Consider the following 25363-nt stretch of genomic DNA (forward strand, 5'->3'; position numbering starts at 1 on the left):
CCCCAGTCCACCTCTCAGAATTGTAACTTCTCCTCCCCAGGAAAAATTTCCCTCCATTAAGAACTAGTATTCACCGAGTGCCCTTTAGAAAGAAAAACCAAGCAAATGAAGTAACATTTTCTGATTCAAGGGTGTAAATCTAATTCAAATTAGTCTTTGCAAGCTAAGGAAAAAGCAGATACTATTCTAGTCTACAGATGAGGACACGATGGCTATGCGAACTGCTCAAGCTCACAAATGTGGTTTTCATAAAAAGCCCAAGCCATGTGCTTTTCCTACTAGGAAACATTCTCCAGTATAAGACTGTATTTTTGATACTAAATGCATCTTCATTTTAAAGTGTAGCTATACTTACTTCATTATTTCAAAGTGCAGTATAAAATTTGTGGGAAAGATAGTAAGTGTTGAAGATGTTAATGAAAAACTTGAATGGAAAATAAAATATACTGATTAAACACCTTTCTCTCTGAAAATGCTCTAATCATCGTATGATTTAGAAACAAAAAATAAATAAATCATCTTTTCTAAATAGACGTTAGATGCCCTATATGGCTAGGACAACACATTTAGGGCATGAATATTAGCCATAGGTTGTACTATAAAGGATTTTATATACTTAATCTCAAGTGACAAAGCTTCGGGTTACGTATTCATTACATATAAAGTGCTTAGAATGAGCTCTGGATTCAATAAGCTGCAGCTGTTTTTATTATCATTCTCCTCCTCCCTATTTTCCACAGCACATCAATGGCATCTGCTCCTTTACTCCTTGTCATAAAGCCACTCATCAGTGATTTCGACTACATTCCTAACAGTAACTTCAATTCTCCAGCTCAGATCTTGTGTCCTTAACGCCAGGTGTGTGGTCGAATTGCCTCAGGAGTCTAGATGTCCACAGGGTCCTTTCAACTCTATGCCAAACTGACCTCAGGCTCTGCCTGCCTACTGCCCCCTCAACAGCAGCACTCCTCAGTCCTCCCCACTATCCCAAACTGACCTCAGGCTCTGCCTGCCTACTGCCCCCTCAACAGCAGCACTCCTCAGTCCTCCCCACTATCCCAAACTGACCTCAGGCTCTGCCTGCCTATTGCCCCCTCAACAGCAGCACTCCTCAGTCCCCCTCACCCCGTGCTTTAGTAACAGTGGGTTATACTTTATTTATTATGTGTTCAGAGCAGCAGTGGGTAAGAGCACGATCTCTCAAGCCTGGTCCAAAACTCTGCTATGTTTCTGTGTTGTTTTTAGTATGTGGAAATTCATTCTGGATGCCCTCCTATACACACCACAAATATGGCAGAAACAATACACAGTGTATTACATACACTCTGCTATGTAACAGCCGAGGGACCTTGGGCAAGTTCTTAATGTTGTGTCTCATTTTCTCCTGTAAAATGGGGATTATAGTACCTGCTTCATAGATTGTTTTGAGGATTAAATGAATTAATACATGTATTTAGAATAATTATGTAGAATAGTATCTAAGATTAGCATTCAATTTTCTTTTTTTTTTTTTTTTTTGAGGCGGAGTCTCGCTCTGTCGCCCGGATTGGAGTGCAGTGGCCGGATCTCAGCTCACTGCAAGCTCCGCCTCCCGGGTTTACGCCATTCTCCTGCCTCAGCCTCCCGAGTAGCTGGGACTACAGGCGCCCGCCACCTCGCCCGGCTAGTTTTTGTATTTTTAGTAGAGACAGGGTTTCACTGTGTTAGCCAGGATGGTCTCGATCTCCTGACCTCGTGATCCGCCCGTCTCGGCCTCCCAAAGTGCTGGGATTACAGGCTTGAGCCACCGCGCCCGGCCAGCATTCAATTTTCTATAAAAATTAGCTACTGCTGCTGCGGGCCTCATCACTATTATCACTGCTGTTGCTAAGTTCCTTAAATGCATCATGCTCTCTCCTCTTTGGCATTTCCTAAAGCTCTTTCCTTTCCCTACTGTTCTCATACTAACGCACTGTGTCTCTGCTCAGACAGCCTGCTCATGAAGGTGGGATCCGCCAGCTTCCTCCCATGGCATATATTCTATGGCTGGTGTTACAGCTGGGAGTTTTTTTTTGCGTTGCACCTGTTCCTAATCTGTAAGCTTTGGCGTTCATCACTGGAATACCCAGCACATGGCTCAATACTTGGGATAGGGTAAGAGTCAAGTATTCAAATATTTGTTGAATGGCTGAACACATGAAGTCATTCTCATTCTCCACCAAACCTGTCCCTCCTGCTCTGTTATCTCAACTCATGACTGGTCTAACTGCACAAGCTAGAAACCTCAGATTCCTCCTGTATCACTTCTTCCGTACTAGGCAACTAGTCATGCATCCTGTCAATGCTACTGGGAAACATCTCCTCTTCAACTCTTCTCCCTTTCCTAGAATCAGCATGTTATGTGCCTGCCCGCCCTAAGTGGTTTCCTAACTCATCTTGCTAAGTCTCTCAGCCTCCCTCCTCTTCAATCTACCTTCAAAACTGCCACCATCTTTGTATGATCATCTGACAATATCACCTCTTTGCTTAACACTCAATGACTTTCCATCCATAGAATAAAATCTAAATTTCTCTCTTCCAGAAAAGCCTTTCCTGATCCAGGCCCAGACTGCACCTCTATGGTTACTTCTTAGGACTCTCCCATGCCACATGTACATGCGATGACTCACTATTTTGCCTACATTCTGTATCTCTGTGCCTTCACTCAAACAATTCGCTCAGTTTGGGCCATTCTGTACTGCTATGGTCTAAATATATGCATCTCTCCAAAATTCGTATGTTGAAATCCTAATCCTCAAAGTGATCGTATTAGAAAGTGGGGCTTTGGTAAGTGATTAGGTCATGAAGGGAGAGTCCTCATGAATGGGATTAGTGCCCTTACAGGAGAGGCCTGAGAGAGCCTGTTGATCCCTTCCACCATGTGAGGATTGGGCAAGAAGGCACTGTCGACAAATGAGCCAGAAGGCAGGCCCTCACTGGTCACTGCGTCTGCAGTGTTTTGATCTTGGACTTCTCAGCCTCCAGAATTGTGAGAAATCAATTCTATTATTTATAAGTCACCCAGGTTATGGTATTTTCTTATAGCAGCCCAAACAAAGACATCTACCTTCCTCTACCTAGCCAACTACAATTCCTTTAAGGCAAAGCAAGTCAAACTTGAGGATTCCCCTTTTCTGAAGAAAAAATTTCAGTTAATTCTCATGGTTCTCCTCAGTAAAACATAAATAACTCATCAAACCACATGACATAGTTTCTTGTTAGTCACCCCTGCTAAACACTTCAGAGAAAGGAATTGTGTCTCGTTCTTTAAGTAAATGTAACTATCATGTGTCAGAAATTGTTCCTATTAATGTACATATCCCAGTGTATAATGCAGAACTTGATACAAAAAAGGTACTTAGTAACTGATTGTGGAACTGAACTTACTTATTTTTAATGGGAATAAAGGAGAAGCATGAAATTTTCATTCTAATAACTACCTTAACTCTTACTCTCAAACAGGTAAACACTGTATGTAGTTCATATTCTATATTTAGCTTCTACTTCACATTTGGTGGTTTTGGGCTCAGGTGAACTAGTTATGTACTAACCTGTTTCTCCAGTGCCAGGCACACACTAATATGAGAATGAGAGTAGTGAGGACCATAACCAGCACAGGGACAAGAACTGCAGCCAGTGCTACATCTGAAGTTACAAAGACAAAAACAGACAAACAAAAGCCATATTAACACCAAAGGCAGAAATCACTAGGGAAAATTAACCACATCATCTTTCAACATTTTTCTATCTCACAGAAATACCATAAACATTATTTGTCAAGACTGGGCATGTGGTGGTAACTGCAGAATACAGTTTTTGCAGATGCTTGTTACATTATTCATTCCATCTGTGTATAGATTTGAAATTTTCCTAAGTTTTTAAGTCACTGAAATAAAATTGAAAGACAAATGAAAAATTGGGAAAATATATTTTCTACATATGTGAAGAGTTACTGTAAATAATTATTATAATGTAGGGCATTACAAATCAAATCCAAACATTTAAGAGAAAAATCAGTAGAGATTAACTAGCAGTACATTAAAAAATACAAGTAACCATTAAATATGTTAGCCTCACTAGTAATCAAAGAAATATAAGTTAAACAACCAACACAAAAAAAGTTAAAACAAGAACAAAATACTACTTTTGCTAATCAACGTGGCAAATATTTAAAACAACAACGAATTGATGAAGAGGCTACTGGGAAACAGGTGTTTTTTAATGGAAATATAAACTGATACTATCTCACTGATTGGCATTTTTGGGCAATATGCACAAAAATCTATTGGCAATTCCATGCCTAGAATTTACTCTCAGAAACTAAAAAAAGATGTATCCTTAAAGATGTTCTCCCTGTTTCTGCATAAGGGTGAAAAATTGGAAATAATCCAAATGCCCAAAAATGAGAGGGAATAAATCATGGTATCCTCCTTACAAGAGAAAATAATCCAGCAATTGAAATGATGTTACATCATAATGGCAAAGCATTCATATATATATGGGAAGGTAACAACGTGGTGTTAAGAAAGTCAATTGGAAATGTGTGTGTGAACAGGTCAGAAGCCAGCACATGCTGGAACTAGGAGAGATTTTGGGATAATTTAATCCCCTAATTTCACTCCAGAGATAAGGAATTCTGGGCCCAGATATAGAAAATGATCTGCCTAAGGTCATTTGGGATATTAGTTTATTCCTTTGTCCCTCAACCCCCTACTTGCCATGAAGATGACAATAGCAGCACCTGCTGATATTTACTGGGGGCTCAGAGTTGGACACTGCAATGAGTCTAATCTGCAGCATCTTCTTTATTCCTTAAAACAACTGTATTCAAAAGAGAGACAGGCTGAAGATATAGGAGAGGGAGAGGATAATCAGTAAGATCAGGTCCCTGAGAGGTGGATGGAGGCGAACCAGGGCACAGGTGATATAATCAGCCTTATGCAACATAAAGAAGCCCCCTTTTCACTGCAGTGAACAGAGGCTACAGATAGGTTTGTAGGCACCACAAAAAGGGAGTTTCACTGGAAGGAAACTCCCTACTTTCTCTGTGAAGTTGGAGCAGTAACTGAGAGTGGGTGAAGATATCTGGGTGAAGGGTTTGAAAATAAGGGGAATATTTAAAATAGCTACAGTTGAGAACAGACAGAAGAGCTACTACAGCCTTTCAGAAGGACAGCCAGCTGGTGCCACGGGCCCCACTGAGGGAGGACCTGGAAACTACAGAGGCACAAATCTGACCATGACATAATCTTTTCCATGAAATCACTCTCAGCCTAGCTGTAAAAATGGAGAAGTGTGTAAACAGAAATAATGACTTAGATTAGAAAGTACTCAGAATTCACAACAGTAAATGTGCTTTTTCCGTAAGATTTGTGAGACTAGAGAGGACACTCAAGTTTAGATGGATGCTGTGTGATTTAATCAGAGGCTTTAAAACATCTTCTTAGGTTCAAAAAATAAGTTCATATACTACCATCCCCCCAAAAAAGAGACAGGAGGTCTCTGAGAAGACCAGCTCATTCTTTGTTATTCTTTTTGGGCATACAGGGATCCTAATTCCGGAAGGAAATTATTTAAGGACTCTTTTAGCCTTGAGGTTCTAAGATGCAATCAGATTTTAAGATGAGCAACACTTTTCAGTGACTGATCTCCGTTCAGGCATGTGGTCTGGGATTCTGCCTAAGTACATGCCTTCTGACAACTGGTAAGCAGCTAAAAGATGCTAAGGATCTCCTGCCTCTGGGAACTCTTGGTTCTCTCATTGGGCAAGTCAGTGAAAGTTATGTGAATCTAGGCAAACTTTCAAAAAATGAGAATGACTGAAGTTCTAGGTGGCATAAATTACTCTGAATGAATTGCTTTCTCTCTCTGCACTTTCCTGAAACCGAGTAAGCTGAAACCCTAATACTTAGTCTACTATGACACTGACACTTTTTTGAATTCAATTGAAATTTTGTTTTTCAACAACTAGTAAGACTACTATGTTTTATATATTTTGAGACCTTATTTATCACTGATAACAAAACTTGAAAGTAAATTCTAATAAATTTGTATTTATAATCTTAAAAAATACAATTGCAAACACTTAAAAAGAGACCAAAGTTTTTTTTTTTTTTTTAATGAATATGTTAACTCAGAGTATTTTTTAACAATTAGTTTCCACTAAAATTCTGGTTTTATTTTTCCCTTGTTGCCATCAAGTACCCTATCCATCAAATTAATATATTATCAAGGGAAACACGTTTGTTTCCTGCTATGATTTCAGTTATTTCTAGAAAATACTGTATTTCTAAACCTGAGAGTCAACATGTTTAGCTGTAAGGAAAAACAGATCACAAGAGGAAGCCTGCAACACAGTGGCCTCCTCTAAATATTTAAAGAGCAATTCTACACGGCAGCAGAGACTAACTTAGATCAATGCAGTCTTTTCCAATGAAAGAAAATCACTTTTTTTTTTTTTTTGGCTATACTTAAAAACTATAGTTGGAAGAAAAGAAACTGACGGTTTAAAAATGCCCGTGAAAACTTTAGTTAAAAACAAAACAATACCCTATGTACTAGGCGTTCATTTTCATGTTTGCATACCTTTGGTTACATTTGGAGTTACGGTGGTATTTTTGATATCAGGACTGGCAGTTGTTTGTTCTGTCTGTGCAGGAAATTCAATGCTACTGCGAGGTTGTAGTGGTTGCGTAAATTTTGGGGCACGACCTTTAAAAAAGTTTTAAAAGCTCTTTTTAATCTGTACCAACTTGATTAACATAAATTTATTTGATAATACTTTTAATATATTTTTGGAAAGTTGCACAATAAATCCAAGGAATATCAAATTCTCCCATTAAAAACAGGCATACCTTTGGCTATTTTTGGAGGGGTTGTAGTGTTTCTGAGGTCATTGCTGTTCCGAGGAGGTGGAGGTTGAGTAGGTTTTGGAGGACGACCTTGAAAAATGGTTTAGAAAAATTTAAACATTTTGTTTTTAAAATGCATAGTTAAAAGAAGTAATGTTCAATGTCTTCAATATTTTCTATTTAATTCTGCAGAATAATTTTAACTCTCAGCGAGAAATATATTGGAAGGATAAACATTATACTCTGCAATAAATGCACAAATATGCCAGGATTTCTCAGTTTTTAAATAACTAAATCATCTGAAAATAATCTTAGGAAGGAGAATAATGGGGTGGAAAGTGATGTTGAATGCTAAAGCTATAAAGGAGTCATCCACTTTATTCAATTCATTTAATAATTATTTATGGAGGTCAACGATGTGTCAGGCACTGTGGTAGCCTTTGGGGGTACAACAGTAAACAGTATATTAAAATGTGTAATATTGAGATAAATTATTCTTGCTTTAAATGTATTGTTACAATCTTTCATGCTTATGTTAAACAAATATTATAGTACATGAGACCTGATTTAAAATTATTACGATTGAGACTAAATTTGGAAAGTGATCTCATTTACATTATCTCATGAATTATGCTATTTCTTCTTCCACTTATAATTTTGGAAACCATTCTGATAAGTAACTTTTTAATATGGTAACCATTTATTTTTTTAAAATCCCTTTAAGAAGATATTGTAATTAGAGTTTAACCAGAAAAACACTCACATTATTAATTATTCTCTTTGAGAACAGCAAAGTCATTTTAAATTGGCAATCCAGTAAAAGTAACATATCTTAAACACACCACCTCTTTACCTTTCGGAATAAACTGACATCCGAGCAGCTCCATTTTCATGGCAATTTTCTGCTGCCATTGGGTAGGATTCACTCTAATAAAACGTGCAATAATTGGTGGCAAAAAGTTATTACGCACATCCTGGTGATAATCTTTGTTTCCTTGAAATACCTTTTAAAAAAGCAACAAAAAAATTGGTACTTTAAATCAACAGCGGTTAGGGCTAAATTTCTCCACTTAAACATGTTTTTGTTCTTTGCTCTAGGCCTTAAATTACATCTGTAAAGTAGGACAATAAGGATTAATTTTTAAGAAAATAATCACAATTTGGATAACTATTAAGATGCTGCACATTTTTATCAAAAGTTTATAAAAGAAAATAATATAGAAATGATTTTAAGATGATTTAAGAACTTAACAACAGGGCTAACTTGGCATTTGGGTAAAAGGTTTCAAATCCAGTGAGACAATTTATCCTATTAATAAATCAGTAACTCTAGTCGTGTGGAATTAGCAACTATTTAAATATATTAATTTTTAAAGTAAAACAAAATTGATCATGCCAGGTCTTAGGGGAAATATTTTGCTTGTGTAGTTTTCATAATTTTTCTCTCAACAGGTTGAAAAGGTGAACATATACTAAGGAACATATACTAACAAACATATAACAGGTACATACCTCCACCTACTGGATAAACTGCATAAAGACAGCTCTCCTATTATAATCCTGGTTTTCGTTCCATGCTGCTATTTAAACTAGAAGTGACTTTGAAATGCTATTTTATGCTTAAATTATTAATTTTTTTAGAGATAGAGTCTTGCTCTGTCATCCAAGGAATGCATTGGCAGGATCATAGTGCAATACAGCCTAGAACTCCTGGGCTCAAACGATCCTCCCACCTCAGCCTCCTGAGTAGCTAGGACTACACAGGCATATGCCAACATGTGTGGCAATATTTATTTATTTGTTTATTTATTTATTTATTTATTTATTCAGAGAAGAGGTCTCGCTTTGTTGTCCAGGCTACAGTGCAGTGGCGCGATCTTGGCTGACTGCAACCTCTTCCTCCCAAGTTCAAGCAACTCTCCTGCCTCAGTCTCCTGAGTAGTTGGGGTTACAGGTGTGCACCAACACGCCCAGCTAATTTTTGTATTTTCAGTAGAGACAGGGTTTCACCATGCTGACCTCAAGGGATCCACCTGCCTCAGCCTCCCAAAGTGCTGGGATTACAGGAGTGAGCCACTGCACCTGGTGACCTTTTATTTTTGTAGAAAGGGGTCTTGCTACGTTGTTCAGGCTGGTCTCAAACTCCTGCCCTCAAGCAATATTCATGCCTAGACCTCCCCCAAAGTGCTGGAATTACAGGTGTGAGCTACCACGCTTGACCTGTGACTAATTTAATGATTGTAACTAAATAGCAACAAATGCATTATAAAAATAATCCCTAGGTAAAAATATGAGTTTAGGTGAGTCTCATTCTACTTCAAGCAAATCATGATAGTATCTTATAATGGACCAGCACTTAATTATTTATAAAACATTTCAATGCAACTAATTCAGACAACCCTATGAAATAGGAGGGGCACAGGAATCTGTAAGTGGATTGCACAGCTAGTCAATGACAGGGCAGCAACTTGACTCTGGGTCTTCTGACTTAAGTATAGCCTCCAATAAGCTAAAAAGAGCTCTGTTTGTTCTCTTGGTCAGATCAACTAGGTAGTTTCTAAAGACCATTAATTAATAAGTCTAATTAATAATTAATAAATATATTGCCTAAAATCAAAGTGATTTTTTTTTTTAATCAGCTAAGGTGAGATTAAGTAAACGTTTAACTTCTCAATCAAGTTATTTCCAAGTATTGTGGCTCTATCTCTTTTTGGCTAATTCACTTGGCATTAGACTATACATCTTGAAAAATGTGTTAATATCCTTCATTTCCTAAAAAGTTTGTTTTGCAGTTATAATAGCTTCCATGCTAGTGAGCTCCCGTGATTTCCTCAGATATTACTCTGAAATAAAATGAAAGGTAATTATTTTCATTCTTACTATATTGGTGGAACAGGGGTGATAACAAATTATTACTTTAACACATAAAAACTATCTTTAAGATCTTCCCCTATATTGCTGTCTCAGTTTTATAAAAACTGAGTAAAAAAGATTTGCTATCGTCAACCTATGAGCATTTACTGAGAATGTGCATGTACAGGGAAGTATGTGAGGTGTTATGAAGAGAAAATGGATATGGATGCTACAGTTCCCACCCTCAAGAAACTGAAATTTTATTGATTACTACACATAAATATGGTATAATGTTAGAAAGTGACATATTATGAAAACAAATTGTATATATACTAATCCCATTTTCTGAAAACAAAACCAAATGCAGTCTCTGTGTGCTCATGCACATGTGCAGGCTCAGAAAAGGGTAAAATGAATACACCAATTACCCTTGAGTTGAAGGTGATGAGGGAGCAAATGGACTTAGATGAGTGGGAAAAGTCTGTTAATTCATACAATCCAATGTGAGGACTTGCATTTCTGACCGTGAGAGTAAAGGACTAGACTTACCGTTCCGCGCTAAACATACCTGAGAAACTGGCTAATATATATGAAACAATGGTTCTCAGACTGTGGACAACAGGCTGCCTCGGGCAATCATGACCGAGAGAAGGGAAACAAATAAGGTGAGGCCTGCTATTTATTGTCCCAGTACTGTCTGTAGAGAGTTTCCAGGCCACAATGCAGGGAGAGAGATCCCTAACAGAGCCTGCCGTTCTCACTGAGTTGCGGAGACAGAGCTGAGAGTGGGAGGCCAACAAGGTAGCTAGAATTTGTAGGCAGAGATTAGGAGAGAAGAGAACTATAAAGATAGAGTGTGTGTGTGAGAGAGAGGCACTTCTAGGATGTATAAGGAGTTTTCCCTTAAATCTTCAGCTGCGTGTAAAGAAATGAGCTATGGCCAGTAAAAGAAACACTGGAAGAAGTCAGCAGGACAAGTCTCAGAGCTCCCTAGCTCTCGGAATTCCTTACACTGCCAACAGGTAGAACAGAGAAACCTCATAATACATGGGACACTGCAGTGAGTACTTAGAACAGTATTGTCTCAGTGGTGGAGAAAAGTGAGAAAATTAAAGGCTGTCCAGGTCCTGCCTAATGAGGTTTAAAAGCAAGCCTTGAAAAGATCACATTGTTTCCAGTAGCTTAATTACATCCCAGAATAAAGCTCAAAAATATTTAAGAGAGTAATAATAACAAAAAACCCCAGTACCAAACAATGTAACACAATGTCTGGCATCCAATAAAAAAAATTCAGGCAGGTAAAATATGATCCATAATATCAATCAATATAAAAAGACCCATATATGACATAGGATAACATTAGCAGATGAGGATATTAAAAGAGCTATTATATATGCTCCATGTTCCAGAGATAGAGAAAAGCATAGACACATTGGAGACATCTTAAAACCTCCAAACTGAACATCTAGAGGTGAAAAGTACAGTATCAGACATAAAAAGACATTGGATGGGATTAACAAATTAGACAATTCAGAAGAATAGATTAGTGAACTTGAAGACAAAAGAGAAAACTTTCAAACTAAAACACAGAAAAAGACTGAAAAAAATAAAGAACGGAGCATTGGTGAATGGTGAGATACCTTTAAGGGTCATAATATTCATAAAATTAGAATTAGGGAAGGGAAATACTTGAAAAAAAAAAAAGAACTACAAATTTCTAAATTTGATACAAATCATAAGCTACATATCCAAAAAGCTCAAAGAACCCCAAGCAAAAAAAAAAAAAAAAGGAAGAAAAATATTACAAAGCCACATCAATCAAACTGCTTAAAACAAATGATGAAAAGAAAACCTTAAAAGGAGCCACAGAAAAAAAGATGAATCACATATTGAGGAACAGAGATAATGGCAGAATTCTTGTCAAAAACAATGCAAGCCAGCAAACAGCAGACAACGTATTTCAATTATTGAAAGGAAAAAACAAAAACAAAAAAACCACTGGCCAACCCAGATTTCTACACTTAGAGAAATTACCTTTCAAAAATGAATGCAACAAAGAATCTTTTTCAGCAATATCATTTAATGTTGTTAGAAGTTTTTATAGTATAAGCCTGAACAATTCTTAAAATGCCAAAAATTTAGCTATATTCCACAAGCACAATAAATGTGATACAAATAAATATGGACATGGTAGGAATAAAGAGCAGTCAAGTTCAGGGGCATGAAGTAGAAGATATGTATGCAGACGGTATTGTTATTGTAACAGGGAGAGGCTCACCAAAGATGAAGTTCATGTGACGCCAAGGAGAAGAGAAGAAAGAGGCCTTGAATAAAAGCAAGGAGTTAAGATGCATATGAAAGATAATGAGCCCCTGGAGGTTTTTGAACAGAGAGATGAGAAAAGTAGTAATGGAAGACTTTTTAGCAAATCATACATGATAAAAAATAAAAATATATAATCAAAATCAAACTCAGGAAAGTTTGAAAAAATGTCATCGTTTCACTTCTTTTTTTCCACTTTGAGACAGTCTCCCTCTGTCACCCAGACTGGATTGCAATGGAGTGATCACAGCTCACTGCAGCCTCAACCTCCTGAGTTCACGTGATTCTCCCACCTCAGCCTCCCAAGAAGCGGGGACTACAGGCATGCGCCACCATGCCTGGCTAATTTCCTGTATTTTTAGTGGAGACAGGGTGTTGCCATGTTGCCCAGGCTGGTCTCAAACTCCCGAGCTCAAGCAATCCCAAAGTGCTGGGATTACAGGAGTGAGCCATCATGCCCAGCCCCATAGTTTCGATACTGATGGGAGACATCTATCTTCCTTAGGCACGAGGACTCCTCCATTTAAAGATCAAAGGTTTACACATCTGAATAAGATCCATCTCTGCCTGCTCCCCACCCCTTATCATTTCCTCTGGCTCATTCCAGCATCTTCATAATTTGTTCTAACTAAAACAAAGATTCCATAATTATAATTAGATGCTAGAGCAATTCTTCATGGAAGAAAAAACAGAAGTTTCCCAGATGAAAGTTGGTGAGATGATCTTCAGATGAATTTTCAAGTCTATAATATCCCATAATTTAATGCATGTTGGTTTTCAGCTTTATTCTTTTTTTTACCTCTTGCCTACAGAGTAGCAATCTGGGAACAAAGGCTCTCCATCATCCGGTGAATTGTAAAAAGCTTCATAAAAATAAGAAATTACGAGGTCCCTTTTAGATTTTCTTAATAAAGTGTCTGAACAATTTAATTAAAAATGCAATGACAAAAATCATAAAAGTACTCACCATTACAATCACCAAAAGGAACCTAGAACCACTGAGAATTTTCTAAAGTCAGAAGAGTAAGGCCAATAACACTACCTAAAATAACCGCAAGAGGGTAGCATAAGATGTTCTTAACTTCTACGTCTCTTTTATACAGGAGAGCTCTGTGACTTTTGGCCACCGCCCATTTTAAAAATGTTTTTTAAAAATACCTTGGTAATCATTTTACCTTATCTTGCTCCACACCAGGCTCTCTGTACACAGTCCATTTCTGCCCATCATCACTGTACAGGATTCTGTAGGCAGACACATAGTAATTGTGTTCCACCATGGTGGATCCAGTGGTTATAATGCCTGGGGAATGAAGAGTTGCTTTCATTAATGCACATGGTCTGATTCTCTAAGTTTGTTCAGCATCAAAGTATAAACACTTGAAATGCACAGCTCAAAAATTTCTAATTATGGCTCATTTCCATATCCAAGTGCACGTTTTCATCATAACAATTACTAAATCCTTGGCCTTATTCCCTTGGAGAGATAGGGAGAATTATGGGTGTGCATTAAGTAAAGAACTGTTCTATTTTGGTGTCTTGTGTTTATAATGTCGTAAAATAGATTTTGACTACTGGGTAAGATGATTCCTGGGAATGAACAGATTAAAGATGAGTATTAGTATTATTTACAGTACCAAAACAAAATAAATATTTTAACAAAATTAAACCAATCCCAACCAATTATTCTGACCATTTGCTAAGTTCCCCTAAATTAAATTTATACTCTGCACATGTGGAAAATTGATGATCTCATCATTTAAAATGGACTCCTTTAACAAATTTTTCTTAATGACTGTAAGAGATTGTTATTTTAGATGTCTCAAGACCACTTTACTGAAACACTACCTTAAAAAAGAGTTTCAGTACAATGGAAACAAAAAGCCATTACGAATTAAATACCGTGATGGTTAATACTGAGTGTCAACTTGATTGAAGGATGAAACGTATTGTTCCCGGGTATGTCTGTGAGGGTGTTGCTAGAGGAGATTAACATTTGAGTCAGTCGACTGGGAAAGGCAAACCCACCCTCAATCTGGGTCAGCACCATTTAATCAGCATCAGCACCGCCAGAATAAAAACAGGCAGAAGAACGTGAAAAGACTAAACTGGCTTAAGTCTCCCAGTCTACATCTTTCTCCCATGCTGGATGCTTCCTGCCTTTGAACATCACCCTCCCAAGTTCTCAACTTTGGGACTTTTGGACCTTTGACTACAGAATGAAAGCTGCACTGTCGGCTTCCCTACGAGGTTTTGACCTCGAAATGGCTTCCTTGCTTCTCAGCTTGCAGATGGCCTACTGTGGGACTTTACTTGGTGATCATGTGAGTCAATATACCTTAATGAACTCCCTTTTATATATACATCTGTCCTATCCATTGTGTCCCTTTAGAGAACCCTGACCAACACAAATAACTCCTTTTCTCTGCCACGTTTCATTAAATGTGTCTCCAGTAATATTAACATCAGTGAAGAACACATAAAACCATATAATTAAAATTTTAATGTCTTAATTTTCTCTGAAAATCTTAGCTGTTACCAGTTTTTCAAATATAAGTGTTACAAATTGCTCTAGAAAATTGTATCTCTTAACCTGTTATTTTCTTTTCCTTATTCAAATCTATTTGTAACCACTGGTATTCATCAGTGGCAAAAGCAGCCCAAGGCGGTCCAGGTTTTTTCAGCCTGGCTTTTTCGGGTTTCCAACTGTTCTCTTGCCCTGTGTGGTCAGTCCACTCCAGCACAGATGATGCTGTTATTTGAGGATCCGCGATCACACCAGACTCCATCCCCAGTGTTCCATAACAACCTGAAACAAAGAAAAGACTAAATTTGGTTTCCAGGGATAATTTCAAAATGCATGTAGACCTGCTCACTGAAAACTTTCTATTCCATCTTTAATTAACGTACACTATGCTGATAATACACCATAACAGAGAAATTTCAAAACTAGGCAAGTGTTTCTTGGGCATATGTCTTTGTGTATCATTAGGAAACCTACAAACATGCTCATTTACAAGTATGACTGTTAGTTTAATGGAGCTACATTATCTTCTCCCTGGGACACTCTTCCCAAATAACTGAGTAACTCACTCCTTTACCTCCTTCAGGTTTTTGGCCTATGTTACAATCTCCCTGAGGCCCTCCCTGGGATGAAGGCCCTTCCCAACTTCGGTTCAGTTCTACTTCTTTATTTTCCTACATCTTTATCATATTGTAAACAGTATATTATTTATAAACAATAATTTATTCATTGCTTATCATCAATCTCTCACTACTAGAATGTAATCTCCAGGACGGCAGGATCTTGTTCACTTTAATGCTGCTCTATCACTCGAACCAGAGCAATGCCTGGCACATAAAGAAGGCGCTCAGTAAATATTTTCTGTTGAACGAATTGATTACTTCTTCAGACAAGTTCTAAAGTCATCTTTCTTAAGGAACCTTTCTTGCTTATATGACCATTTCTCTATAAATATAAAACTTCCAATTTGTTCTATTCATTGTATTATTAGATAACTATCTTACCTTATGTTGTTATTATGACAACTAAGTGAGAAAGTACAATAAATCAGCAATTGACGCAGTGCCTGACAGTGTTCAAAAATATTAATTATATAAATAAAAAATTATAAAGTCCATAAAAGGCTTACCACTTGTCTTAAATGTAAAAAGACTTGTAGATAAGTGTCCCCTGAAAGAGAGAAGGGTTTTTTTTTGGTGATACTCACATAAAACGATTGCCGCATATTTAGTGAAACATTTTCTCTTGATTTGGTTCTCCCCACCCAACAAAAGAACCAAGAGGACTGTATGGCTAAAAATTAAGACAACTAATATTGTTCCTTAGAAAAAGTCTCATTTCTAAGCAGGACAACTTCTGAAATCAGCATAAACAACTTTCTCTACCAGTATCTAGCACCCAGTTTCACATGTGATTGTGCAAATGTTCTCTATGTAATCTTTAATATGTACTTCTTTTTCTTTTTTTTTTTTTTTTTGAGACGGAGTCTTGCTCTGCCGCCCAGGCTGGAGTGCAGTGGCCGGCTCTCAGCTCACTGCAAGCTCCTCCTCCCGGGTTGACGCCATTCTCCTGTCTCAGCCTCCCGAGTAGCTGGGACTACAGGCGCCCGCCTCGTCGCCCGGCTGGTTTTTTGTATTTTTTAGTAGAGACGGGGTTTCACCGTATTAGCCAGGATGGTCTCGATCTCCTGACCTCGTGATCCGCCCGTCTCGGCCTCCCAAAGTGCTGGGATTACAGGCTTGAGCCACCGCGCCCGGCCTGTACTTCTTTTTCATAATTTATTTACTCATTGTTTACTGTCAATCTCTCACTACTTTATTTCATGAAATAAATGGATTCTTAACACTTTTCTGTGGCAAATGCTACACTAAAAGGTCTAATTCTCAAGGAATGAGGCTCAAGTTTTTTGGGATAAATGTAAGAAAAGTTGGTACTAACAGATTTCTTTTTCTTTTCTTTTCTTTTTTTTTTTTTAAGAAGAAATCAACATCTCATAGAGGAAATCTCAGTGTACACTCCTGCCTTTAGTCCAACATGCAAACCATTACAAGAGGATGCATTTTTTCCCTGTTTTCTTTTTTAAAGCATGAAAGAGAGAATTCACACACACTAAATCTTTCTAAAGGTATAACATGGTAAAGGAATGAAAGGGTCTGCACAAAATAATCAAGAAAAAAAAAAAAAAAAGGGAAGGTAGTTGAGTCTATACCAGGGATGGGCAAATGACTGCCCATGCATGGCCTGTTTTGTATGAGCAGTGAGTTAAGAATAGAATAAAGAGCTGTAAATAAAACAAAAAAAGAATAAGATGCAGAGACATGTGGCCTGTAAAGCCTAAAATATTTATTAGCTGGATCTTTACAGAACAAGTTTGCTGAATCCTGTTGTATAGCAATCTGGATATGGATGATACTCGAGTCTTCTGAATGAAAATTGGCCTAGGACCTCTGAAGAAAAGCTGGTTTCAATTAGGCTTAGTTGTTGTCTGAAAGACTGAGCATATCTAAGAGACAAGATTTATAAAAACAGATTGCTAACACTGCATTTCTATTTAATGTTTCAACTTCTCCTGCTTTTGATGCCTACTCTATGTTTTGTAAAACAGTAGAACACTATAGATACCATGAAAATACATCCTTAAAATATTCTCTTAGAATGAAAGGAAGATTCACAATAATGCATATGATGTAATACTTTATGTCAAATTTAAATTTATATTTAAAGTATTTCAATTATCTTGAATCCCCATGTACTATAAGGAACACAGTAGTTAAGCCTTTCAATCTGTAAAATAAATAAGGATCTCACAACAAACTTCTAGACTCGTATGTAGACTTTAACACTTAGAAAAGACAGAAGAAACACATTACTCTTCCAAATGACTACATTTTTGAAGAACAATAAGCTAAGGTAGTACAACACCACCTATACTCTTCAAAATATGCAGACACTGGCTGGGCATGGCAGATCACGCCTGTAATCCCAGCACTTTGGGTGGCCGAGGCGGGTGGACCACGAGGTCAGGAGTTTTGAGACCAGCCTGGCCAATATGGTGAAACCCCGTCTCTACTAAAAATACGAAAGTTATTTTGTACAGGCATGGTGGCACACACCTGTAATCCCAGTTACTTGGGAGGCTGAGGAAGGAGAATCGTTTGAAACCAGAAGGCAGAGATTGCAGTGAGCTGAGATCACGCCACTGCACTCTAGCCTGGGCAACAAGAGTGAAACTGTCTCAAAACAAAACAAAACAAAAAATAGACACTGAGCACGCTAATGTGAGTGCTTACTGCCTAAACGTTCTTTCATGAACACCGTTAACAGTGATATTGCTGAGATCTAGCTAGTTCTTAGCCCACTGCTACCCAGAATGCTAATTATAGATAGCATATATTTTTTAAATTGCATATATACTTACACCACAGATGTGACGTTGTTAGCCAAAGAACTTTCATAATATGGGATACCTTTACTAATTACAACACTGATTTGGCCACCCAACGTGTTTGACACTACTCCTGCATGCACACCAGCCATGCACAATGGCGAGGACTTAAGGAAGGGAAAAAGAAAAGATTCGTTTTTAATTTTCTCTTAATAATTCATAAACAAGACACTCTACTTCCTCGAGAAATCAGTTAATCTAGGCAGTTTCTTCATAAACATAGATTATTGATACTGGAACACAATAGTTTTAGCAGAAAAAAAAGAATAAAACGCATATTACTAAAAAATGTTTTAAAAAAGTAAAAGGTAAGGATATATAATTCACACACCTCTAACTACTCTGGAGTTCTAAAAAAATAAAGTTATATCACAATTTTCAAATAAGTTTATACCCAGCTTACATCTCTATATCCATGAGGAATTGTTCCAGATATCTCAGCAAAAGGAAGCAGACAACCAGCTGGGCAGTACTTACTGAGAAATGAAAACAAGCATAAGGTTACATAATGCTGCATTTTACAGGGAAAAAAGCAACCCCCAAAAATATCACAGACACATTTTTCAGTTTAAGGTGAATACCATAATTTCACTACCCTGAACGACTCACCAGTTCTTATTTTTGACACGGAGTTTCACTCCCGTCGCCCAGGCTGGAGTGCAATGGCACCTTCTTGGCTCACTGCAACCTCCGCCTCCTGGGTCTCAGAGATTTTCCTGCTTCAGCCTTCTGAGTAGCTGGGATTACAGGTGCGTACCACTACCCCTGGCTAATTTTTGTATTTTTAGTAGAGATGGGGTTTCACCATGTTGGCCAGGCTGGTCTCAAACTCCTGATGTCAGGTGATCCGCCCATCTCAGCCTCCCAAAGTGCTGGGATTTCAGGTGTGAATGACCGTGTCCGGCCAGGACCACCAGTTCTAAAAAGCCCTTTTACACTTCCTTCCATCCATACATATATAATGTGTCTTTACTCACACATTTGCCACATTTTTTTTCTTATTACATACTGCCTTGATTATTTTATTTCATAATGAATGGTAGACATGTTTCTACTACAAGACCTATTCATCAAATTTAAGAGCTACATGATATTCTATTCTGTGGATATGCCATATGTTTTACCAACCCTCGATTGATCCAATTGAAGCTGTATTAAAAGAGGTACATTCACTCACGCTGCTACCCATCCACCCAACACATTTATTTGAATGTCTATTATGCTGTCTGTTGAGTGTAGGGCAGTACAAGGTACTGGGTTTACAAAAGTCAAACAAATATTGCCCCTGTCCTCACTGAGTTTATATTCCAGTGGCAGAAGACGTTAAACCAATACTTACACAAAGAATTGATTTTGATTCTGCTATGACGAAAAGTCACGCTGAAATAACCAGAAGAAATCTAACTTAATACAAGTAACAAAATAATTCAGTAAACTGAATGAATTGCCAGGTAGCACCCTAAGTGCTTTGGGTAATCCATATAAGACCCCTATGGAGGAGATGCTAGTGTTGTCCTCATTTTAGGGAACTGGGAAATTAAGGAACTATGCCCATTCACACAGCTAGCAGGTAGCAAATGGGCTCTGGAGTCTGTGCTCTTACGCAGGACTCTGTACCGCCCCCAGTCAGGGAATGGGGGTGGCAGAGTGGGTCTCTTAGAAACTGAAGCCTCAGCAGTGGGTTAAGGGATGTCACTAGAACAAGTGGTGGGAAATGCACACTTGTCAGAGGGAAGAGAACAGCATGAGGCAGGACGGCCTGGGGCGTGTTTGAAAGTGAGGACAGCAGTGCAAGTAGGTGTCAGACAGCAAAACTAAGGTTAGTCAGAGAGAAGACTGGACAGGTAATGCAGGAGCTTTGTGGGCTATGGTGAGGAGTCTGGAATATATTTCTAAGTAAAACTAGGAAGCCAGTAAAGGATTTTGGCAGCTTACATACATAATCTGATTAGTATTTTTAAAAAAGATGATTCTGGCTGCTGAGAAAAGAGATAGCAAGGAATCATGAGTGGAGGCTGGACGCCATTAGGTGATAGTACAGCAGCCCCGGAGAGGGACAATGGGAGCTCGGATTTGTGGCAGATCATGGAGCTAGAGAGTGGCGCGAGTGCAGCTGACCCTCTGCCAGAGCTGTCTACCATACACTGACGCCAGGGTTACCCCAGCTAACCAGGGTCCCCCTCAAATGCTGAAGAGGGCACCCTTCCCACCCAGAACCATTCTTGAAGACAAAATTAAGGTTCTAGGGGGAAGTGGTAGTAAGTTTGGAGGAAGTTAGTAAGATGGCTCTTTAAAGATGAGAATGATCTGCCAAGCAGAAAGGAGGCAAGTGTTTTCTGGTAAAAGCTCTGTGAGCTCAGAGCAGTGTAAACAACTCAGAGTCATTTCAATATGGAGAACATAAGATGAGACTGGAAAAATGGCCTGAGGACTGCTTGTGGAAGACCCAGAAGACCAGGTTAAGGAAATTGGGACAACTGTTTTTTCTCATAACAAGTAGTTTCTCAATATATATATATATATATATATATTTTTTTTTTTTTTTTTTTTTTTTTTTTTTTTGAGACGGAGTCTCGCTCTGCCGCCCAGGCTGGAGTGCTGTGGCCAGATCTCAGCTCACTGCAAGCTCCGCCTCCCGGGTTCACGCCATTCTCCTGCCTCAGCCTCCCGAGTAGCTGGGACTACAGGCGCCCGCCACCTTGCCCGGCTAATTTTTTTGTATTTTTTAGTAGAGACTGGGTTTCACCGTGTTAGCCAGGATGGTCTCGATCTCCTGACCTCGTGATCCGCCCGTCTCGGCCTCCCAAAGTGCTGGGATTACAGGCTTGAGCCACCGCGCCCGGCCTTTCTCAAGATTTTTAAGCAGGGAAACGGTCAGATATGTATTTGGAAAACAACTGGGCAGTGGTGTGAATGGCAGCCAGCAAACAGAAATAGGAACTCGATTAGAGGCATAAAGGCATAAAGAAGAAAAATAGTATTAATGGTACTTGAGTAACAACACCGGAGAAGTCTAAACAGCCAAAACCATGCTCTTTCAATTTTTTGAAAAAAGATAAATACCTTTTCAACTTTTATTAGCAGTTTTGCCAGATTTTGAAAAGCAACTAGTTCTACTTTCAAAGCATATTAAAATGATACTTTCATTTTGCAGATCTAAATGCTACAATAAAAGCAAAATGTAAACATGCAACTAAATGGTTTTATGCTTTAAATAAGCTTTAAATAAGCTCTAATTTATTGAAGTCTTGGAACAATGATATGTATCACACAATATACATTAACCCTAAGAGTATACAGAATGAAAATGAAGACGTGAATGAAGAGTAACATTTAAGCAAAAAAAAAAAAAGTCACAAATATGATCATACCTGAACTCAGGTTCCAAAAAATTGGATGCAGTGTCCAAACAAGTAATTAGATCTAGAAAAACAAAAATAAAAAACTGATTGCATTAATATACAGGATTACCTTGCTGAAACTCCAAGTGTCTCAGAATTCCAAACTGTACTGCTCTAATTTTCTTTTTTTTTATTTTTATTTTTTTTTCTTTTTTTAAAAATTATTATTATACTTTAAGTTCTAGGGTACATGTGCATAACGTGCAGGTTTGTTACAACATGGCACAAGCATACATATGCTCTAATTTTCAAAAATCTCAATGGCACTGTCAAGCGGGTCCTAAAAACTTTACCAATTTTTGTTAATCACAATTTCTTTCTGATATTAAGTTTCTTGATTTTTGGAGCAATGTCTCTTCAATACTGTTTACTACATCACCTCAGGAAGTCACATACCATATACACATATATATGTATATGTGATTTATATATATATATATAGAACATGCATAGATAAGTAAAATTTATAGCTTTAAAGTGGTTTCTGTAAAATACAGCTACACACACACACATACAAATATTTCTCGGTTATTATATAACTAAAAATGATCCTCTGCTGTTTGCACACAAGGAAAACAATGACAAAGAAAGTGAGTTAATTTTATGGCTCTAACTATTAATAACTGCTAATTAAAATCTGGTCCAGAGACAGGACTGGTGCATCAGCATCTTCTGGAAATTTAGTAGAAATTCAAATTCTTGAACTCCATCCAGACTTACAGAATCTCTGGAGGTGGGGCCCAAAAATCTGTTTTAACAAGTCCTCCTGGTAATTTCTTAAGCACAGTGAAGTTGGAGTAGCATTGCTCTAAAGAAACAAAACTTCTTAAATTTAACATTTTCTGCCTAGAAATCAATACATCTGAGCAAGAGCTAATCTGCCTCCAATTAAGACCAAGTTCATAGGCTATGTAAAAAGTGGTTTTGGTTAAAAAAACAAAAAACAAAACAAAAAAACCCACCATTTCAATGGCTTCCTTCTGCTCTTAGGCTAGAGAGCAAAGCCTTCAACACAGCGTACACAGTCTTCAAGTGCTGGCCTTGTGAAGCTGTCCCTCACCTTCACAAGTCAAATTCCTTTAGCATATAGTAGGCACTTAAGTTTTGTTTAATAAATGGATGACTATTCTGTGTTGTCAAAGGTAACATGTGTTATGTTTATACGTAAGCCTGACTTGTTGATGTAATTATAGAGTTATAAGCAAAATCACTCTATAAAAGCCTAGTCCCCAGACAGAGCCTGAGGCTGGTTGTCCCCGCCTTTGTATTTCCAGTAGCAATAACAGCATATGGTATACAGGAGGCTTATTTATTGAATCAATGGATGAATAAAACTTTCTGATCATTAGCATGTTTGGCTAAATCCAGTTATTTACTAACCCGCAGGGAGGAAAACCTGAAAGAACACCCCAAGGCAATCACAAAAGATTTTACATATAAATGCTTCAATAAAGAACTGTGTCAAGGGTGACCAATATACTGATGGAGATAGCTCCTAGCACACTGAACAGTATGTAAATATTTGTTAAATTAATGGTTACCACAGCAAGCACAGATCATTTTATGCTACAATTCTGAAGACATTTTGTGTTTACTAATCAACTAAAATGCGTCTTGAACTAGAGCTTAATAACTGTTGTACCAGTAGGAAAGGGGTATTTTCAAGGCAACTGTATAAATTAATATTTATAAACCAGGCATTTGAATGACAGTTAAGCTAATCTGTGCTTTAGGAATTTAAGAGGATAGATGCCTAAATAGGGGTTCACTACCACCTAGTTGACCAACCAGAAGAGCAGGCAAATTGAATTACTGGTACTCTAGTTATTCCTGTCAATCTTTGCCTAGCATCAACAAGAATCAATTTTCCACTTTCTGCTCCACCAAAAAAACTTCCAACTTCTAAGATTAGAAGTTGAATTTCTAAGATTAATATCCTGGGATGAAAGGTACTGTGTGGTCCAAAATGGCACTTAAACCACAAGAAGATTGCCAGCTGGCCCCATCACCTTCCAGCCACATGCCAGAAATCTGGTCAACTATGGATTATTTGATCAGACCAGGGCTTTGGTTTTAAGTCCATGGAGTGCTGAGACTCCAAAACTATGCCATGCAAATGTGCAACTCACTAAACTTGCTCTCAAATTTTGCGGAAGCTCAAAAGAGCTCTAAAGGAGAAAAATAAGATTTAAAATGGATAGCTACAAGGAGAGCCAAGAAGACTGAAGATAAAGAAAGCCTTAAGTATACACTTTGACCTTTATGACTCTACAAAGGCAAAGAAAACAACATCAAATACCGCAGGCAATTAAGAAGCTGTAAAATGTCTTTCTTAAAAGCTTTTCCCAAGCAAACAGCCTTCCAGAAACCTGTCATTACTACAATGCTCCCAGCTAATAAGAACACAGTCTAGCTCCAAAAAAATCCATCTGCCCCAGAGATTTCTGATAGTGTGTCCGGAATTGGTAGGTTCTTGGTCTCACTGACTTCAAGAATGAAGTCGCGGATCCTCGCGGTGAGTGTTACAGTTCTTAAAGATGGTGTATCCGGAGTTTGTTCCTTCAGACCTTCAGATGTGTCTAGAGCTTCTTCCTTCTGGTGGGTTCGTGATCTCGCTGTCAGGAGTGAAGCTGCAGACCTTCGTGGTGAGTGTTATAGCTCTTAATGGCAGCGTGGACCCAAAGAGTGAGCAGCAGCAAGATTTATTGCAAACAGCAAAAGAACAAAGCTTCCACAGTGTGGAAGGGGACCCCAGCCGGTTGCTGCTAGCTGGGGCAGCCTGCTTTTATTGTCTTATCTGGCCCCACCCACATCCTGCTGATTGGTCCATTTCACAGAGAGCTGATTGGTCCGTTTTGACAGAGTGCTGATTGGTATGTTTACAATCCTTGAGCTAGACAGGGAGTCACAGAGTGCTAGTCAGCCAGACACAGAGTTAGCTAGATACAGAGTACCAATTGGTGTATTCACAAACTTTGAGCTAGACACAGAGTGCGGACTGGTGCATTTATAATCCTTGAGCTAGACACAAGAGTCACAGAGTGCTAATCCTTCAAGTCTCCACTAGGTTAGCTAGATACAGAGTACCAATTGGTGTATTTACAACCCCTGAGCTAGACACAGAGTGCTGATTGGTGCATTTACAATGCTTGTGCTAGACACAGTCACAGAGTGCTAGTCCTCCAAGTCTCCACTAGGTTAGCTAGATACAGAGTACCAACTGGTGTATTCACAAACCCTGAACTAGACACAGAGTAATGATTGGTGCACATACAATCCTCCGGCTAGATATAAAAGTTCTCCAAGTCCCCATCTGGTTCAGGAGCCCAATTGACTTCACCCAGTGGATCCTGCACCCGGGCTGTAGGTGGAGCTGCTCGCCAGTTCCGATCCGCGCCTGCACTCCTCAGCTGTTGATGGGACTGGACGCCATGGAGCAGGGGGCGGTGCCTGTCCGGGAGGCTCAAGCCACCGGGAGAGCCCACCGCAGGGGGAAGAGCTCAGACATGGCTGGCTGCAGGTCCCGGGCTCTGCCCCCTGGGGAAGCAGCTAAGGCCCGACAAGAATTTGAGTGCGGAGCCGGGCGGGCCAGCACTGCTGGGGGACCGGAGCAACCTCGCAGCTGCTGGACCGGGTGCTAAGCCCTCACTGCCCTGGGCCGGCACCCGGCCCGCCGCTCCGTGTGTGGGACCCACCGGGCCGCGCCCGCACCTGCTGGAACTCACACAGCCCCGGTTCCCACCCGCGCCTCTCCCTCCACACCTCTCCCAGCAAGCAGAGGGAGGAGGCTCCGGCCTCAGCCAGCTCAGAGAGGGGCTCCCACGGTGCCGTGGCAGGCTGAAGGGCTCCTCAAGCGCCCCCAGAGTGGATGCGGAGGCTGGAAGCCGAGGAGGCGCTGAGAGTGAGGGCTGCTAGCACATTGTCACCTCTCAATAGCAATGTATGTTATCAT

The 25363-nt window shown here is 38.9% G+C and overlaps 1 protein-coding gene across 4 annotated transcripts in view; it reads right to left on the bottom strand.

Moving 5' to 3' along the window:
- DCBLD2 (discoidin, CUB and LCCL domain containing 2) overlaps nucleotides 1-25363 on the bottom strand; it is a 98360-nt gene that overhangs the window by 6427 nt on the left and 66570 nt on the right. For 2 of the 4 annotated variants that reach the window (XM_010353728.2, XM_030940002.1), the window contains exons 4-13: nucleotides 21382-21433; nucleotides 18414-18486; nucleotides 17984-18117; nucleotides 15695-15735; nucleotides 14635-14850; nucleotides 13220-13344; nucleotides 7723-7873; nucleotides 6873-6959; nucleotides 6604-6729; nucleotides 3570-3663 (exon numbers count right to left, since the gene is read on the bottom strand). In XM_010353728.2, the coding sequence (XP_010352030.1) occupies nucleotides 3570-3663; nucleotides 6604-6729; nucleotides 6873-6959; nucleotides 7723-7873; nucleotides 13220-13344; nucleotides 14635-14850; nucleotides 15695-15735; nucleotides 17984-18117; nucleotides 18414-18486; nucleotides 21382-21433 (1099 nt within the window). Of the gene's footprint in view, nucleotides 1-3569; nucleotides 3664-6603; nucleotides 6730-6872; nucleotides 6960-7722; nucleotides 7874-13219; nucleotides 13345-14634; nucleotides 14851-15694; nucleotides 15736-17983; nucleotides 18118-18404; nucleotides 18487-21381; nucleotides 21434-25363 lie in introns of all 4 variants that reach the window. The other 2 variants (XM_030940003.1, XM_030940001.1) reach the window with 1 other exon arrangement.

This window comes from Rhinopithecus roxellana, chromosome 1 (genome assembly GCF_007565055.1).
Source record: "Rhinopithecus roxellana isolate Shanxi Qingling chromosome 1, ASM756505v1, whole genome shotgun sequence".
Classification (NCBI taxonomy): Eukaryota; Metazoa; Chordata; class Mammalia; order Primates; family Cercopithecidae; genus Rhinopithecus; species Rhinopithecus roxellana.